At 33.2% G+C, this 19,252-nt stretch overlaps 1 protein-coding gene across 3 annotated transcripts in view; it reads right to left on the bottom strand.

The window, feature by feature from the left end:
* Positions 1-6,183: 6,183 nt before the first annotated feature.
* Positions 6,184-19,252, bottom strand: part of LOC143054535 (adenylyl cyclase-associated protein 1-like) — a 71,149-nt gene continuing 58,080 nt past the window's right edge. For all 3 annotated transcript variants that reach the window (XM_076227555.1, XM_076227556.1, XM_076227554.1), the window contains exons 9-14: positions 18,121-18,313; positions 17,096-17,298; positions 16,184-16,307; positions 14,253-14,335; positions 9,078-9,221; positions 6,184-7,571 (exon numbers count right to left, since the gene is read on the bottom strand). In XM_076227555.1, the coding sequence (XP_076083670.1) occupies positions 7,491-7,571; positions 9,078-9,221; positions 14,253-14,335; positions 16,184-16,307; positions 17,096-17,298; positions 18,121-18,313 (828 nt within the window). In that variant the 3' untranslated portion in view covers positions 6,184-7,490. The remainder of the gene's footprint in view (positions 7,572-9,077; positions 9,222-14,252; positions 14,336-16,183; positions 16,308-17,095; positions 17,299-18,120; positions 18,314-19,252) is intronic.

The raw sequence follows: 19,252 nt of genomic DNA, 5'->3' as shown, positions 1-19,252 counted from the left end.
ACAAAGAATCAGACGGGAATAAATCACATGCCAGATATATGGCTGCATTTCTAAAAATATTTCCGGAATGATCAGACGTAAGTAATGTGGATCGAACGGGTGACATTCCCTGCTATTTAGCCGTCATCAAATTTTTGAATGATCTATAATATAAAGGGGGTCTCATTGGGGGATTCCGATCCCGGATCCCACTTACTGTTTTGTCAGATTCCCGTATCCCGCTGACACTATGTGCGTAAGCAATTCTCATTTTTTGTCATTTCCCGGGTCCCGCTAAACCTTATTTCCCGTTTTCATGACACAATATTTTGACTTTCACGTGTCCCGCTTACAAAAAATCGGCCATCCTGTATCACGCTTAGACCCCAATGAGACCCACAGATAAGCCTTCCTGAAATAACCTTGACTATTGGCAGCCATTTATCTGTCTCTTAACTGCTCTGTTTTGCAATGCATTTCGTATTAATATGCTAACGTGTGATGAATTGCCTATCAAAAATCAAGATACATATAGAAAATGAAGATAGCAGCGGATTGAATAATATAAAAGAAGAAGATGTGGTATGATTGCCAATGAGACAACTATCCACAAAATACCAACATGAAACAGACACTTTAAGAACTATAGGGCACCGTACGGCCTTCAACAATGAGCAAAGCCCATACCGCATAGTCAGCTATAAAAGGCCCCGATAAGACAATGTAAAACAATTCAAACGAGAAAAATAACGACCTTATTTATGTAAAACAATGATCGAAAAACAAATATGTAACACTTAAACAAACGACAACCACTGAATTACAGGCTCCTGACTTGGGACAGGCACATACATAAATAATGTGGCGGGATTAAACATGTTAGCGGCATCCCAACCCTCCCTCTAACCTGGGACAGTGGTATGACAGTACAACATAAGAGCGAACTATAAAAATCAGTTGAAAAAGACTTAACTCATCAGATGGACAAAAATACAAGTGGACGTGGCCGGGTACTTATACATCCCGACACAAAAAGACACAATGAACAGATCTGAGAGTACTCGCAGTTATCTGACAACTAGTTCAAAGGCCACTAATGTCTGTCTCAAAAAAATAATCTTAAGACCTCAGATTCAAATGTTTTATGATGTTAAAAAATAATTTATATAGGCATTATATAAGTACAAAAACCATTTAAAAGCGATAAAAATATTTAAAAGGAATTTGGGTTTTACCAAAAGAAGAAGAAAAAAACCCTTCACTCGTCAAAACTTTTAGAAACTCGTTGGTGGATATGGCTATAAATACACTGTAAATAAAATTTAGATTAAAAAAAAATACATAAAGCAGTCGCAGAATATGAAAATAATTGGGTAGTGTGTGATGTCATACTTTAAAGGGGAAATGCCTTTACAATATCAACCCACACTGCACATGTGTGTTTATTTAAAGTACTTCGTGAATACTATCTAATTTCCTATATCTGATTTATTTTTAAAACCTAGTCACTGTTTATTGGGTTATACAGGTACATGTATGTAGTTACCTATTATAGTGTTTGCTTAAAAGAACAAAGCAAAATTACTGTAAAATCGAAGTGCGAAAGCCAAATTTTATTAAACAGAACGGTCAGGAAGAATACGGATAATTGGGCAAAAGTTTCCTGTAGTATTCTTTTCGTGACTTAAACCCAGTTCGAAGAAAACATTTATCTTTAATTATCGCACAAAAACGTCCTCTTCCAAGAAAGAAAAAATCATAATACATATTAAATTGTCATTTGCCACCCTAATAAAATACTTATGAATCAAGGTTCTAAGAAATGGGACTAGAATAAAATTGAGAATGGAAATGGGGAATGTGTCAAAGAGACAACTAGAAGTTTACAAAAGCCAGTTTTCAAAAATTTAATGGAAACAATTAAACTTTTCACCAGATAAGTACGGCGAACACTCACAACTGCAAAAAGTTGAAAATAGTTACTAGCCCAGATGAGGTGCGAACCTGGGTTGCGTTCAATACCGTAGCGGCTTCTTAGGGCTACGTAGATTTATGACTATTGAACGTGTAGCTAGCCTAGCTGCTACATAGATATTGATAGCAGCTAGGCTAGCTACTCGTTCAATAGTCATAAATCTACGTAGCACTACGTAGCGGCTACGATATTGAACTCAACCTTGGTCTTAAAGTTGTATTTGCTGATTATCTACCTAGTCCGTAGCTAGGTTTTAACAGAGTGATTTTGAATATGTTTCCATATTTTTGATATTGAGAATCCGAAAATGTGGAATATGTCAAAGTGACAATAACCCGACCAAAGAGCAGATAACAGCAGAAGACCGTCAGTATGTCTTCAGAGCAGCGAGAATATCCTGCACCTGGAGGTGGGTCTCGTCTGGCACCTAAATAAAATACTACTTCATTGAAAATGGACGTCATACTTAACTCCAAAACTTCTGTATCCTAGATATTTCCCTGTTAGACCTTTCAGTGACGGATCCAGAAATTTACATAAGTGGGGGCCTACTGACTGCATAAGAGGGGGCCCGGCTCAGGTCATGCTTCAATGATTCCCTATCAACCCTTGGCGTCCCTCTTAACCCGCCTCTGTCTTCCTATTCAAAAATACATAAGCATTTAGACTGATTCGATCTCATGAATGCTACTTGCATCTGGGAACAGTACATCTAAGTTCCTGCATGCACATACAAAACTTATCAATTATTATAATTTAAGGTCTTGTTGAATATTGCAGTTAAAGCATACGAACACTATAAAAGTCACCCTGTATACGTTTAGATATAAATCGAAAGTCTGCATTATGAAAAAACTGATACGTCCTTTTTATATTTAAACATTTGAATAATACCTGTGTATATACATATAATTGTAATTAACTGCGTCAGCAGAATATCTTAACTTCGAAGTACCCACTCTAAAATTCGTATTTAAAGCGTGATCGTATAAAAAAATCAGGCTATATAATTTTCAATGACCTATTATCAACTTCTTGCGTCATTAGAGCTCGTATGTCAAATGTTTCATTATTTTTGTCAATATATACTCAGCGATAATGGCCAGTTTTTGAATTCACTTGTCAACAGGCTATATTGAGTCCAGTAAGATGCATTTTGAAGAATCCGTTACCTACGCAAAAAGATTTTTTTTTCTTTCTACTTGTTATATAAAAAAACCAGAGATGACATCACATCTATTAATACGCAGTTATTGACCTGTTTACTGTCACAGGTAATTAACCAGAATAAAATACATTTCGCAATAATACTATTGACTGTAATACTTTACCAATATGGAATCTGTTGTTCTTATCTTTAAAGACAATGCGTAGATTTTATTTATCCTTTTATTCTTTGTTCCGAAATTTGAGCTGTTCAAGACAGGCCTCAACGAATTTTGTCTGGTACGCTTACATGTATTTTAGAATCAGATCACCGAGACAAGTAATCATATAGCATTCCCTTTCTTATGACAGAGTTGGAGAGTAAAAGGAAGAAAAGAAAAAGAAAAAAAATGGACTGCGTAATTTAGGTGTTCAGGGAGACAACCACATTATAAAAATAAGTCTTATACCGGGCTTGGTAGAGTGACCTCCCTTACTGTGTATGAACGGTGTCTGAATATTTTTTCCATCCTATTCAGAACATATCTTGCATTGATAACATTATTTCCCTTTTCTGCTCTTACCATATTTACAATAATGTAATATAAAAGATAGACAACTTGGACATTCAAGCTTATAAATCGAAAACAAACTGACAATGACTTTAAAAAAAGATTGAAATTGCCACATGTGGGGTTCGAACTTACAACCTTAGTAGTTGAACTACAAAAACCACCAGGCAACTAAGGCCTCAGTATCGATAGAAAATTTGAAGTTAATAATTTAAATCAAAGTAAACCTAACTGTTCTTTGTGCAACTGGCTTCCGCGATTAGAATGAAGGCAATATCAGTATATTTCCGTTTTTGCCAGAGATTTTATTTCATTTGAAGAGTATACAAAAACACATATTTTTTTTCATACTCTGCAAGTAAAACAAGATGTAGAACTTTCAGTAACGCATATACAGCTTTTAATTTATAGGATATCCTGCAGAATACTATATATTGGAAATAAAGTATTAGTATAGATCTCCGTCAGTGAAACAAAATAATGATATGTAACTGACATCCATTACCTACAGATTTCACATTGTTAACCCTTTTGGGAATGACTTTTTGTTGTCCAAGTGGTTATTTAACAAAGTTTAATTTTCGATTTGAAGTAAGTTATTTGAATCAAAGCAAACAAATGTTTTCCTGTAAATAGCTTCAGCGATTAGAATGAAGGTAACATTCGTTTATTACCGATTTTTTTTGCCTGAAATTTTGTTTTCTTTGCAGAGTATATGGAAAAAATACATCTTTTTGTCATACTCTGCAAGTAAAACAAGATGTAGAACTTTCAGTAACGTATAGACAGCTTCTAATTTATAGGATATCCTGCAGAAAACTATTTTTTAAAGATTGGAAATAAAGTATAAGTATAGATCTCCGTCAGTGAAAGAAAATAATATGTAACTGACATCCAACTTACAGATGTCAAATCGTTAACCCTTTTGGGAATGACTTTTTAATTTCATAGCGTTTTTTTGTGGAGCCTGCAACCTTTGTTGCAGAAAGCTTGACATAGAGATAGTGATCTGGCGGCGGCATAAGTTCACTTCTAAAAAGCTTTATATTCAAGAAGTTGAAAGACCTGGATGCTTCATTCTTTGTATATGGATAATGGTAATGAATTTCAGTGCCAATTATGACCTTGTATATATATCTCCCAGTTGATACCATAGTCCAGGGCTTAGATATAGGAAGATGTGGTGTGAGTGCCAATGAGACAACTCTCCATACAAATAACAATTTAAAAAGTAAACCATTATAGGTTAAAGTACGGCCTTCAACACGGAGCCTTAGCTCACACCGAACAACAAGCTATAAAGGGCCCCAAAATTACTAGTGTAAAACCATTCAAACGGGAAAACCAACGGTCTAATTGTACAGTCTATCATGATTCCCTTAATAGAGGGTTGATGCTCACAAGGAAGCTATTTAATCAAGAGTTGATATCATCCCTTCGTAAATTTTACAGATGCCATCACTAGTTGGTTGATCATTATGGAATATCAGTTTCACAGATAATCTTGAATATGTCACTTATGAACTACAATCCTGTTCCTGTTCCCTTTTCAGGAATAAGACCTATCAAATTAGATTCCTTACTGGATTTATACTAACATACGCAACACAATGGGTGCCACATATTTTCTTCTTTACCCTTGTCAGTTTATTTTTCGATTTATGAGTTTGAATGTTACTCTGGAATCTTTGACCTTCCATCTCCACTCATATATCGGTAACTGAGGTTTATCATCTTAGTAACATGTTACAGTATATTCTTTTATTTGTTTTTATGAATATTACTTTTATTGTTTAGATCTATTTTTTGTGATATCTATTTGACTTGTTCATCTTGTAGTTGTGTTATTGAGCAATGGTAAAATTTGTGTGTTTTCTATGTGCTTTGCTATATAGACATAGGAAGATGTAAATAATAATTGATAAAAGTAAACCATTATAGGTCAATGTACGGCCTTTAACACAGAGCCTTATTTTTGTGTTTCTTTGTTACATATCTGTTTGACTTTAAAGTGATTAAGTTTATAACTCAATCCTGACTCTTGTACCCTAGTTTTTGACATGTTCAACTATTATTATTTTGTTCACATATTATTGTCAATATAATGTAATTGTGTGCAACTGTCAAAAGAGTGAGAGGTTTAGCTAGATATAATTAAATGATTCCCTGAGCGCAGCCTGATACGACTGAAAAGGTTGGATCCTTAACAGCTGGCCAAATTTGGACACAATATACAAGCTTGGTACTGTCTGAATTTGGATTGTTATTAAATTTTTGACATAATATAGGTTTCTGACACAAAACAAATGTCAAGATCTTACAATCTATTGTGCAATACTGTGCAATTAAAGAATTCTTCTTGAAACTTAATAAAAGACATCATACCATTATACGATCCCAAAAAATGTTTTGGTGTCATATACAAACAGGTTTAATCCACCATTTTCTACATAAGAAAAAACCTCTACCAAGTCACGAATATGACAGTTGTTTGACAGTAAAAAAAGACCATACATTTATAATTTTTATTCAGATAGCACTTTTATATTGCACAGTCTACTGAATCATATAAAATTATCTTCAGGTGAAATATACATAAAAGTGTTATAATATGACTTGTTCCTTTGGCTATTTTTGTCAAATATGTAAGCTATTAATAGAGATCAAGCAATGAATTTCTTTGTTTGACATAAAGCATTTTTTTTAAAATAAAAGATGTAAAAAAAAACGCACATTTCCACGCCTTAGTTGTGACTTTAAAAAAATCTGAATCAAGATGAGTGGCAAAAGCGAGATATTTGAATAATTTCATTTAATATAACTTTAAGTAAAGTGTATCTTTTATTGAAAAACATTTTTCAATATAAAGTAATAAATTTTGCTATGCATTTTATATGTAATTCATTTTTTCATGTTTTAAACTCTTGCTGTTTAACATAAAATGATATCCATTTTTATATGCATTGTATATGTAATTAAATTTTTTCATGTTTAAACTCTTGCTGTTTAAAATAAAATGCTTTCCCTCAGTAATAAAAAAAATGTAATATGAATTTTAATTTTACTAGTCGCACTATTTAAATCAATAACAAGATACTAGCACCATCAAACGTTTCCCATAGTTTTACAAACAACTAATGTCACTCAACAAAAAATGTCACTTAAAAAACAATCATGAAAATAACAAAATTATACAAATGAGATAAATTTATTATTAACAATTTATAATATCATAAATAAATATTTAGCCCAAAATGAATAAATATGAGTTATTTTTAATACACTTAATGTAATTATATGCAAGCAATTAAGTTCATTTTCTGCTAAACCAAAATTATGATCTACACCAAATTTTTAAGACACTGGCATTTCACTATTTTTTCTAATGAAATGTGACAAACAGAAATTCTTTCAGAAAACATATCAGAATGCATTTTTTTTTCTTAATTAATTAAAATGTATAGTGCAAGTTTTGTGTACCCTCTATATAATTTTTGCAGTATATACGGGGGTAACACCATAAATATCAATAATATTCAATATCAGTTTAATCAATCTATTTTAAATATTTTATATTAATTATTCATAAATAGTTCATTCTTCCTAAAACTTTTTTGTTGCATAGACGAGATAGAGACTAACATCACAAAAATATCAATTGTGTGTTATGAAATTTTTGTCTTTTTTTTTTTATAAATGTACAAAGTAAAAATAATAATACTTTCATTGAGCAGATATTATATCCTAGCTCTGATGTCAGAAAATAAAGTGATTGGAATGGCCTGATATGAGTTATCTCCCCTTGTGGCACTTCCTGATCAAATGCTGTCTGTACAATTAGTGACAAACTTTTTGCCGTTATAGATGGTCTTGAACTGTTCTGGTAATGGAAATTCTGTCTGTAAAACAAAATAAAATCATTTGATTATTGATATAATAGAATTTTATGCTGATATCATACAAGTAGAAGGTTTAGCTAGCTATGAAATCAGGTTTAATCCACCATTTTCTACATAAGGAAATGTATGTTGCAAGTCAGGAATATGACAGTTGTTTTCCATTTGTTTAACCCTTTCCTCCATAGTGAAGCTTTTTGACGCCACCCCTTTACTCCATAATGACGCCTTTTGACGCCTGTGTAGTATCTCAGTTGAAACTCTTTGACTACGAAGGGTCTGCAGTAGACTTAATAAAATTTGTATCCAATATGAAAAGGAATATCGTAGGAATATCCGACTTTAATTTATTTGATGAAATATTTGTTTTTCGCTATGCATTAATACTTTAAAGCATATTTTTAGCATTTTATTGAAAATCCTTATGGGAATCAAGTATGCAAAAAAAAAAATTCAATGGAGGGAAGGGTTAATGTGTGAGAACATATGCATTCAAGTATCAATTAGGTATCTTGCTTCAAGTATCAATTAGGTATCTTGCTTCAAGTATCGATTAGGTATCTTGCTTCAAGTATCAATTAGGTATCGTGCTTCAAGTATCAATTAGGTATCTTGCTTCAAGTATCGATTGGTATCTTGCTTCAAGTATCAATTAGGTATCTTGCTTCAAGTATCAATTAGGTATCTTGCGGTTCTTTTCTACAGTTTTTTTCTTGGGATTTCCTTTATTTTTATGTTTGACAAAGTTGTATCAATTAATTGTTCAAAACTTTGATGGCATACACATTTAAAAGTTATCAAAGAGCAGACAATGTGTTTACCTATTAGGGTAAAAGAATTTATGTGATAAATGTGTTTCATAATGTCTTAAGGTTGGATATGAGACATATATTACATTGTTTCCAAATGAAATATTGTGATATACCAGTCAAATCAAAATCTATATTTTTTTATGTGAATTGAATACAATAATTTCACTCCATTCCCCTTAAAATGCAATGTGTGTTGTCAAGACATTGTTTTACATGTATATACACAAAAGTTCTTTTAAACAACATAAATTCTGATTATAAAAAGCAGAGCTAATAATGCAATAAATCTGCAACCAACGCAGGCCTTTTAGAGCAAACTATACAGTATAGTTTTTTTTTTTCATTGTTGAAGCCCGTACGGTTGCCTATAATTGCTAACATCCACTTCATTCAAACTTTGGTGGATAGTCATCTCATTGGCAATCATACCACATCTCCTTACTTTTATACAGGACTACTGTAAAACTACTTATTTTTGTGAATATTTTATTTCAATTTAGCCCTTTTTAGCCAATTTAGCCGCAGTTTAATTTTGTGATTCTCAAATTTACTTTTAGTAGTTAAGTAAGGGAAAAATCAAAATTTTACATGTTCGTGTCAATTTATATTAGCGATAATTCGTTTCTTGTGAAAGTCAAGAAAAATAAATCGCCCCCAAAAATTAGTTGGTTCACAGATTTTAAAAGTGTCAACTTACAAAGTCTCCATCATCTTTAGGAACCAGTATATTCATTTCAGAGGATTTTGACGTTATAATTTCACAGTTGAGTGAATCTTTACTTAAGTATATCATGCATCCATCAGTTTTATCTATAGAGACTGTTGGCATAGTTCCTTGAACCTGAAAAAAAACATACAAATAAGTAACCTAAATATTGACCACTCCCATTGTCATCATTTTTTGCAGAATTATATTACATTTCCGAATTTGTTTTTAATTTTCATTTATGTACTGTTGTGAGAAAAGAACATTCAACAGGAGGGTTGGGTGCCTACAACTTGGAACATATTCTTTGTGTGCCTGCTCCAAGTCAGAGCAGGTAATTCTGCCGTTGTCGTTTGTTAGTGTTTATCATATTTGTTTTTACTTTATTGGTTTTGTACATAAATGAGGGTGTGTATGTTCTTTATTGAATTGTTACATTTGTCTTTTTGGGGGTATATGAGTTTGCTTTGTGGTTTTAGTTTAGCTCATTGTTAAAGGCTACATTTGTCTTTTTGGGGGTATATGAGTTTGCTTTGTGGTTTTAGTTTAGCTCATTGTTAAAGGCTACATTTGTCTTTTTGGGGGTATATGAGTTTGCTTTGTGGTTTTGGTTTAGCTCATTGTTAAAGGCTACATTTGTCTTTTTGGGGGTATATGAGTTTGCTTTGTGGTTTTGGTTTAGCTCATTGTTAAAGGCTACATTTGTCTTTTTGGGGGTATATGAGTTTGCTTTGTGGTTTTAGTTTAGCTCATTGTTAAAGGCTACATTTGTCTTTTTGGGGGTATATGAGTTTGCTTTGTGGTTTTGGTTTAGTTCATTGTTAAAGGCTACATTTGTCTTTTTGGGGGTATATGAGTTTGCTTTGTGGTTTTAGTTTAGCTCATTGTTAAAGGCTACATTTGTCTTTTTGGGGTTATATGAGTTTGCTTTGTGGTTTTAGTTTAGCTCATTGTTAAAGGCTACATTTGTCTTTTTGGGGGTATATGAGTTTGCTTTGTGGTTTTGGTTTAGTTCATTGTTAAAGGCTACAATTGTCTTTTTGGGGTTATATGAGTTTGCTTTGTGGTTTTGGTTTAGTTCATTGTTAAAGGCTACAATTGTCTTTTTGGGGGTATATGAGTTTGCTTTGTGGTTTTGGTTTAGCTCATTGTTAAAGGCTACAATTGTCTTTTTGGGGGTATATGAGTTTGCTTTGTGGTTTTGGTTTAGCTCATTGTTAAAGGCTACAATTGTCTTTTTGGGGGTATATGAGTTTGCTTTGTGGTTTTGGTTTAGCTCATTGTTAAAGGCTACATTTGTCTTTTTGAGGGTATATGAGTTTGCTTTGTGGTTTTGGTTTAGTTCATTGTTAAAGGCTACAATTGTCTTTTTGGGGTTATATGAGTTTGCTTTGTGGTTTTGGTTTAGCTCATTGTTAAAGGCTACATTTGTCTTTTTGGGGGTATATGAGTTTGCTTTGTGGTTTTGGTTTAGCTCATTGTTAAAGGCTACAATTGTCTTTTTGGGGGTATATGAGTTTGCTTTGTGGTTTTGGTTTAGCTCATTGTTAAAGGCTACAATTGTCTTTTTGGGGTTATATGAGTTTGCTTTGTGGTTTTGGTTTAGTTCATTGTTAAAGGCTACAATTGTCTTTTTGGGGGTATATGAGTTTGCTTTGTGGTTTTGGTTTAGCTCATTGTTAAAGGCTACATTTGTCTTTTTGGGGGTATATGAGTTTGCTTTGTGGTTTTGGTTTAGTTCATTGTTAAAGGCTACATTTGTCTTTTTGGGGGTATATGAGTTTGCTTTGTGGTTTTGGTTTAGTTCATTGTTAAAGGCTACATTTGTCTTTTTGGGGGTATATGAGTTTGCTTTGTGGTTTTGGTTTAGCTCATTGTTAAAGGCTACAATTGTCTTTTTGGGGGTATATGAGTTTGCTTTGTGGTTTTAGTTTAGCTCATTGTTAAAGGCTACAATTGTCTTTTTGGGGGTATATGAGTTTGCTTTGTGGTTTTGGTTTAGCTCATTGTTAAAGGCTACATTTGTCTTTTTGGGGGTATATGAGTTTGCTTTGTGGTTTAGGTTTAGCTCATTGTTAAAGGCTACATTTGTCTTTTTGGGGGTATATGAGTTTGCTTTGTGGTTTTGGTTTAGTTCATTGTTAAAGGCTACATTTGTCTTTTTGAGGGTATATGAGTTTGCTTTGTGGTTTTGGTTTAGTTCATTGTTAAAGGCTACATTTGTCTTTTTGGGGGTATATGAGTTTGCTTTGTGGTTTTGGTTTAGCTCATTGTTAAAGGCTACAATTGTCTTTTTGGGGGTATATGAGTTTGCTTTGTGGTTTTAGTTTAGCTCATTGTTAAAGGCTACATTTGTCTTTTTGGGGGTATATGAGTTTGCTTTGTGGTTTTAGTTTAGCTCATTGTTAAAGGCTACATTTGTCTTTTTGGGGGTATATGAGTTTGCTTTGTGGTTTTGGTTTAGTTCATTGTTAAAGGCTACAATTGTCTTTTTGGGGGTATATGAGTTTGCTTTGTGGTTTTGGTTTAGTTCATTGTTAAAGGCTACATTTGTCTTTTTGGGGGTATATGAGTTTGCTTTGTGGTTTTGGTTTAGCTCATTGTTAAAGGCTACATTTGTCTTTTTGGGGGTATATGAGTTTGCTTTGTGGTTTTGGTTTAGTTCATTGTTAAAGGCTACATTTGTCTTTTTGGGGGTATATGAGTTTGCTTTGTGGTTTTGGTTCAGCTCATTGTTAAAGGCTACATTTGTCTTTTTGGGGGTATATGAGTTTGCTTTGTGGTTTTGGTTTAGCTCATTGTTAAAGGCTACAATTGTCTTTTTGGGGGTATATGAGTTTGCTTTGTGGTTTTGGTTTAGCTCATTGTTAAAGGCTACATTTGTCTTTTTGGGGGTATATGAGTTTGCTTTGTGGTTTTGGTTTAGCTCATTGTTAAAGGCTACAATTGTCTTTTTGGGGGTATATGAGTTTGCTTTGTGGTTTTAGTTTAGCTCATTGTTAAAGGCTACATTTGTCTTTTTGGGGGTATATGAGTTTGCTTTGTGGTTTTGGTTTAGCTCATTGTTAAAGGCTACATTTGTCTTTTTGGGGGTATATGAGTTTGCTTTGTGGTTTTGGTTTAGTTCATTGTTAAAGGCTACATTTGTCTTTTTGGGGGTATATGAGTTTGCTTTGTGGTTTTGGTTTAGTTCATTGTTAAAGGCTACATTTGTCTTTTTGGGGGTATATGAGTTTGCTTTGTGGTTTTGGTTTAGCTCATTGTTAAAGGCTACAATTGTCTTTTTGGGGGTATATGAGTTTGCTTTGTGGTTTTGGTTTAGCTCATTGTTAAAGGCTACAATTGTCTTTTTGGGGGTATATGAGTTTGCTTTGTGGTTTTAGTTTAGCTCATTGTTAAAGGCTACATTTGTCTTTTTGGGGTTATATGAGTTTGCTTTGTGGTTTTGGTTTAGTTCATTGTTAAAGGCTACATTTGTCTTTTTGGGGGTATATGAGTTTGCTTTGTGGTTTTGGTTTAGCTCATTGTTAAAGGCTACAATTGTCTTTTTGGGGGTATATGAGTTTGCTTTGTGGTTTTGGTTTAGCTCATTGTTAAAGGCTACATTTGTCTTTTTGGGGTTATATGAGTTTGCTTTGTGGTTTTGGTTTAGTTCATTGTTAAAGGCTACATTTGTCTTTTTGGGGGTATATGAGTTTGCTTTGTGGTTTTAGTTTAGCTCATTGTTAAAGGCTACATTTGTCTTTTTGGGGGTATATGAGTTTGCTTTGTGGTTTTGGTTTAGCTCATTGTTAAAGGCTACATTTGTCTTTTTGAGGGTATATGAGTTTGCTTTGTGGTTTTGGTTTAGCTCATTGTTAAAGGCTACATTTGTCTTTTTGAGGGTATATGAGTTTGCTTTGTGGTTTTAGTTTAGCTCATTGTTAAAGGCTACAATTGTCTTTTTGAGGGTATATGAGTTTGCTTTGTGGTTTTGGTTTAGTTCATTGTTAAAGGCTACATTTGTCTTTTTGGGGGTATATGAGTTTGCTTTGTGGTTTTAGTTTAGCTCATTGTTAAAGGCTACATTTGTCTTTTTGGGGGTATATGAGTTTGCTTTGTGGTTTTGGTTTAGTTCATTGTTAAAGGCTACATTTGTCTTTTTGGGGGTATATGAGTTTGCTTTGTGGTTTTAGTTTAGCTCATTGTTAAAGGCTACATTTGTCTTTTTGGGGGTATATGAGTTTGCTTTGTGGTTTTGGTTTAGTTCATTGTTAAAGGCTACAATTGTCTTTTTGGGGTTATATGAGTTTGCTTTGTGGTTTTGGTTTAGTTCATTGTTAAAGGCTATATGGTGAGGTAAAGTTGCTAACCCTTATATCATTTGGTCTCTAGTGGCATTGGCGGATCCAGGGGGAGGGGGGTTCCGGGGGGTTGGAACCCCCCTTTTTTTTGGCCGATCAATGCATTTGAATGGGGACATATAGTTGGAACCCCACCTTTTTAAAATGGCTGGATCCGCCACTGAGTGGAGTGTTGGCTCATTAACAATCATACTTTATCTTATTTCTTTTATTGTAATGATATCGCCTTCTACCAAGAAATAAAATCTAAGGATGACCGGCCTCATACTTTTTGTCACCAGTGATCACTTTAAACATCCATGAAGTTATTTGATTATAAACATTCAAAATGCAATCTTCTGTTCTAATTTCAGGAATTCTGTTCTAGTTAAATGATATCCAAAATGATTAACACTGAATAAAATATGACTTGATATTCACAAACAATGCAGCAATCCCATATAAGTCTTTCATATTGTCTTTCAAATTAAAGTACCTTTGTGAGCACCCTCCCATACCCCACGTTCCAACATACATACAAAGAGGCATAACTCAGAGAAAAAAAATTGATATAATTTCCTGTATAAATGCACATCTACATAGTATTTTTATCATCTATAATGTTTCATGAAATTCTGTTGAGGTTTCACAGGAGTTGTGATGACAAGACCAAGTCTGACTGACTGGTCAACATTATAAAACATTATACCTGACACAAATATTGCATAGGTATAATAACCTCAGAATCATACCTACTTGTAAAATCCAAGAATTGTAACTGGGGAAGAATGAAAAAATGTGGAGAGTATATCCAGTAAAGCAATGTAAGGAAGATAACTCTTACCTGTCCTTTAACACTCTGACAGTTGACAAATTCTAATGAGGCTAAAACATCATCAAAAGCTATTCCTACTTTTTTACAGCTATCTGTTAAAATAAATAATTAATTATTTAAGATATTTAATGTGATTGTCCTATGTGAAGTGCTGTGGGTTCATTATTACTTGTCCGATACCAAATTTTGTAAATTTCATGGGTACAGGTAAACCACAAAATTAACTGTTCAACGAATAATTTTTTTTCTATAGGCTTGTATACAGATTTTGTTAAAATAAAGATGACTTATTTGAGGTATATAATAATATGTTATTCCTATGTGAAGTTCTATGGATTCATTAGTATTCATTGGTTTCCAATTTTTGTGGATTTCGCTGGTACAGGTAACCAACACTAACATGTAAATTTTATCTTAATCCACGAAAATTGGTATGGACCAAAATAATTGATAACAATTTAACTTTAGTAATAAAAAGAAAATGATCTTTTTTAAGTTGCATTTTTAAAATATTACATAGATGGTGCCAATTTCTTTTATTTTTTTTGTTGTTTAGTATATAAACCAGGCTGTTATTTTCTTGTTTGAATTGTTTAAGGTGGTACCTAACACTACAGGGAGATAACTCTGTAAAATAAGCTATAAGTTTTAATTACGTTGTGTTGTTAAGGGAATGTCAAGCTTCTCAATGATCAAAATATGTGTTTGTCAAACTGTTATATAACCAGTGTAATTTTTCTGATAAAACGGTTGGTTCAAATTTTGTAGAATTTTTATATTTTTGTCAAAGGGTCAAAGTAAATACTTTATTACTTTAAAATTTCAAGAAAATTAAACTAGCCAACTAAATTTTTGTTAAGGTGTTGGGTACCACCTTAACATTTGTCATTCTGGGGCGTTTTAAAGGTGACTATGTTGTATATTTTTTATTGATTGTTGTTTAAAGCAGTACAGTGACCTGTAGTTTTTAACTTCTATGTCATTTGGTCTCTGGTCAAGAGTTGCCTCATTGGCAATCATACTACAGGGTTATTGCATGAATATTGGGGAATATTGTCCAGAGTAGAATTTTATATTGCGCGTGCTTGTGAGTGCAATATATGTTCTACGAGGGAAAATATTCCCCAATATTCATGCAATAACCCTTTTATTGTATAGCAATATAATATTTGAAAGTAAAAATTGGTATAAACTGAGGTTTTGTCTTTGATGACGTCATGAAATTTGAAGATTTATTGCACTAGTGCAATAATTGAATTTATTGCACGCTAACTTTTGGTTACTTTCTGTGGGAAATATTATATTGCTATACAATAATATAGCTTCTTACTTTTATAATAAAAAAAATACTAGAAAAAGTCCACAAAATATATAGATATAGGAAGATGTGGTGTGAGTACCAATGAGACAACTCTCCATCCAAATAACAATTTAAAAAAGTAAATCATTATAGGTCAATGTACGGCCTTCAACACGGAGCCTTGGCTCACACCAGATAACTAATGGTTTATAGAGTTGACCTCTCCGTTGACCATGATCTAAAAAAAATTGACCTTTTCTTACCTAAGATAATAGAGTTGACCTTTCCTTACCTAAGATAATAGAGTTGACCTTTCCTTACCTAAGATGATAGAGTTGACCTTTCCTTACCTAAGATGATAGAGTTGACCTTTTCTTACCTAAGATAATAGAGTTGACCTTTCCTTACCTAAGATAATAGAGTTGACCTTTCCTTACCTAAGATAATAGAGTTGACCTTTTCTTACCTAAGATAATAGAGTTGACCTTTTCTTACCTAAGATGATAGAGTTGACCTTTGCTTACCTAAGATAATAGAGTTGTCTTTTCCTTATCTAAGATAATAGAGTTGTCTTTTCCTTACCTAAGATGATAGAGTTAACCTTTGCTTACCTAAGAAAATAGAGTTGACCTTTTCTTACCTAAGATAATAGAGTTGACCTTTCCTTTGACTATGATTGTACTGTCGGTACATTTAAAGGCATAAACTGTCTGTTTTAACTCTGTATTATCTATAACAATGTTTTTGTTGCCTTTTTGGTATTCCTGAAATAAGAAATATGACATGATTAAAATAAATGTGTCCAGTTTAGTTTAAACATATCTATTTAAAGTGGATTGGGAAACAAGTTTTGCAACTTATATTAATCCCTTTCCACTTTGCGGGTGCGAATGCTGCCTTGTAGCGGCATTAGCCTACTCTTTTTCGGAATCTACAAGGGTGTCTATAACGTGCAAGAGATATGGCTCTCTCTTAACACGGGTCAGCCATTTATCGTTCCCTACCAGTGTGAATATAATCTTTAATATAAAGGGACAAAACTCAAGAACAGTAAAAGTGACAGAACTCAAATTTGAACTTGATCTGAGTTTTGTTGTAATAAGAATTGATTATAAGTTTCAATACATTTGTTAGTTAGTGAACAGAAATCAATTTTGAGACATAAAAAATTTGTAAAAATAAAAAAAAATATACTGTTTTACTGTTGTTTTAAATATGCAATCTGTCTGTGAATTTACAGGAATCCTTCCATAAAAACTGTGATTTCCCAAAACAAGTGCTGTAAATTCAGAAATGATTGCAAGGTTTGCGAAAAATGTGCGAAACTTGTGAACGCAATAATTTAAACTCGCATTTTGAAATATCTTATATAAATTAAACAGGACTTTTCTCAAAATCATAAAAATTAAAATTGCAATTTCAGCCTAAAATGACAAAATCGCAATAATAAATGCACGTAACAATTTCCGAATCTACAGTACTTACTTTCCCCACCTGTAAAAACATAGCAATATTAAATCCTACTATATGATATCAGAATTGAGTTACTTACAACAGCCCATTTTTTATTCTGTAATTCAAACACCGGTGGTTTATCAGCTGCCACAGGCTTGGCGACTGGTTTGACTGCTGTAACTGGTCCTGTTGGTTTGGAGTAAGGCTTTGGACCTTGTTGTGTGGCCTTGTATGGGGCTGGTCCTTCACGAAGTTTGGGGTTCTTGTGGGTTTTCATGTCATCTGTAACTTTCTTTAATCCTGAAATAGATATATCTGCTCAGTGCAGGTCAACATTTTTGTTAGCTTGATTTGATTTTTTGTGTTTTAACACCACTTTTAAGCACCACTTTTGGACTATTTCACTGCGGCCAGTTTTTATTGGTGGAGGAAGCTGCTGTGCCCAGAGAAAACCACTGACCTTTGAAAGGAAAACTGACAATCCTAGTCAATTAAGATTGGAGTCCTAGTCAATTAAGATTAGAGTCGAGTGCACCTGCACAAGCGGGGTTCAAATTCTCAACCTTAGTGTTGACTGGCTAGTGATAACAGTAGTAACTTCTTAGACCACCCGATCACTGAGGCCCCCATTTTTGTTAGAATGGTAAATATCAATCTAATGCATTTTGTTCCTATTTCAATATTGAATGTACAATGATCAATATTAATGTGAATTCAATCCCATGCTTCAATTATTACCATTTAAGGAGCAGATCTAGTAGTCGTTAGATGGTACATTACACTTAGTACCATAAATTGGAGTGACATTTTTGTTTGTGTAAAATTTTTATAATTTTGATTACCACATCCCTTTAATGTCTTTTTTTTAGTGTAGTATGGCTACTGTGTCATTGATTTACTCAAAACTATCTAATTAAAAGCTTAACTAAATTTTCCTATGTCAAGTTACATGTAGCTCAAGTCTCAAGATGTGAGAGGACTCCTGCATCTAAAGCACTACTGTTGAAATAGATTTCTAGTGTCTTTATTTCTTTTTTCAGTTTGGCCATTGCTGTTCTGGTTTTGTAACTTGTGATTTTTTTTTTTTTTTTGTCATTAACTTTTCCTTATATATATTCTAACCTTTAGTAATATCAGTTCCCTTCTGAAGACTTTCAAAAAGCTGTGCTCTGCTGTCATCTCCTCCGTTATTATCACCTGACTCAGGAGTAGGAGCTGGTGGGGGAGGTGGAGGGGGTGGGAGTGGTGCACCTGGTGGTGGTGGTGCTCCTCCAGAGGCTGGTCCTGATTTAGTAACAGATAAGGCATTACCGCCCTGAAATTAGAAAAAAAATTTAACTTAAAATTTATCATGTGATCATTGGTGATTGTACAAGAAATAATCAATGTGATACATATGATGCACCCTGCTTGCATATAAAATTCTAAAGGGACATAACTCAAGAACAGTATTCATAATAATGTGAGTTTTTCTCGCTACATTCAAGACCTGTTGGTGACCTTCTGCTGTTGTTGTTTTTTTTCTATGGTCGGGTTGTTGTCTCTTTGGCACATTCCCCATTTCCATTCTCAATTTTATTTGTCTGTATAACTTTAAGTTTAATATTTGGTTGAGTCAAAATAAAGTAATAGAATAGAAATCAATTTTGAGTTTACTGACATTATAGAGGTACAGAAGGACTAGGATAAATCTTAATGCAACCTGTGGTACAGTGTGTTCTTTCCCGTCCCCATATATTATCACAATAAAGTTAGATCTATTATCATCCAGTGCTGATTTTATTCACTGCATTAATCTACGTTATCTTAAAGTGATTTTAAAAAGCTTGTCCTACACCATGTGAGTGCCTTTTTATCATTTATACTGTCTTATAACTTTAGATGTTCATCTTTGATGTACTTGTATTGTATAATGTATTGGCTTGTTGTCATATAAAAATAAGGAGATATATGGTATGATTGACAATGAGTAAACTATCCATAGGAGTTCAAGTGACGAAGATAAGCAATATGAGGGTTTGGATGGGGTAAAATGATTAAAGAATAATGCCCTTAAAAAATGAAGATTAGAGAATAACAAGCAAAAAAATGAAGATTAGAGAAAAAAGGGGTTAATTTTTTGAGTATTAGAGAAAAAAAAGGGTTATTTTTTTTTGAAGATTTGAGAAAAAACGGGTGAAAATTAAATGTTTACAGAATAGTAGACCCCCCCCCTCCAGACCCTCCAATATGGCTTTCAACAATGACATATTTT

The sequence above is a fragment of the Mytilus galloprovincialis genome, chromosome 12, assembly GCF_965363235.1.
Source record: "Mytilus galloprovincialis chromosome 12, xbMytGall1.hap1.1, whole genome shotgun sequence".
Lineage (NCBI taxonomy): Eukaryota > Metazoa > Mollusca > Bivalvia > Mytilida > Mytilidae > Mytilus > Mytilus galloprovincialis.
This window is presented reverse-complemented; position numbering and strand designations above follow the sequence as displayed.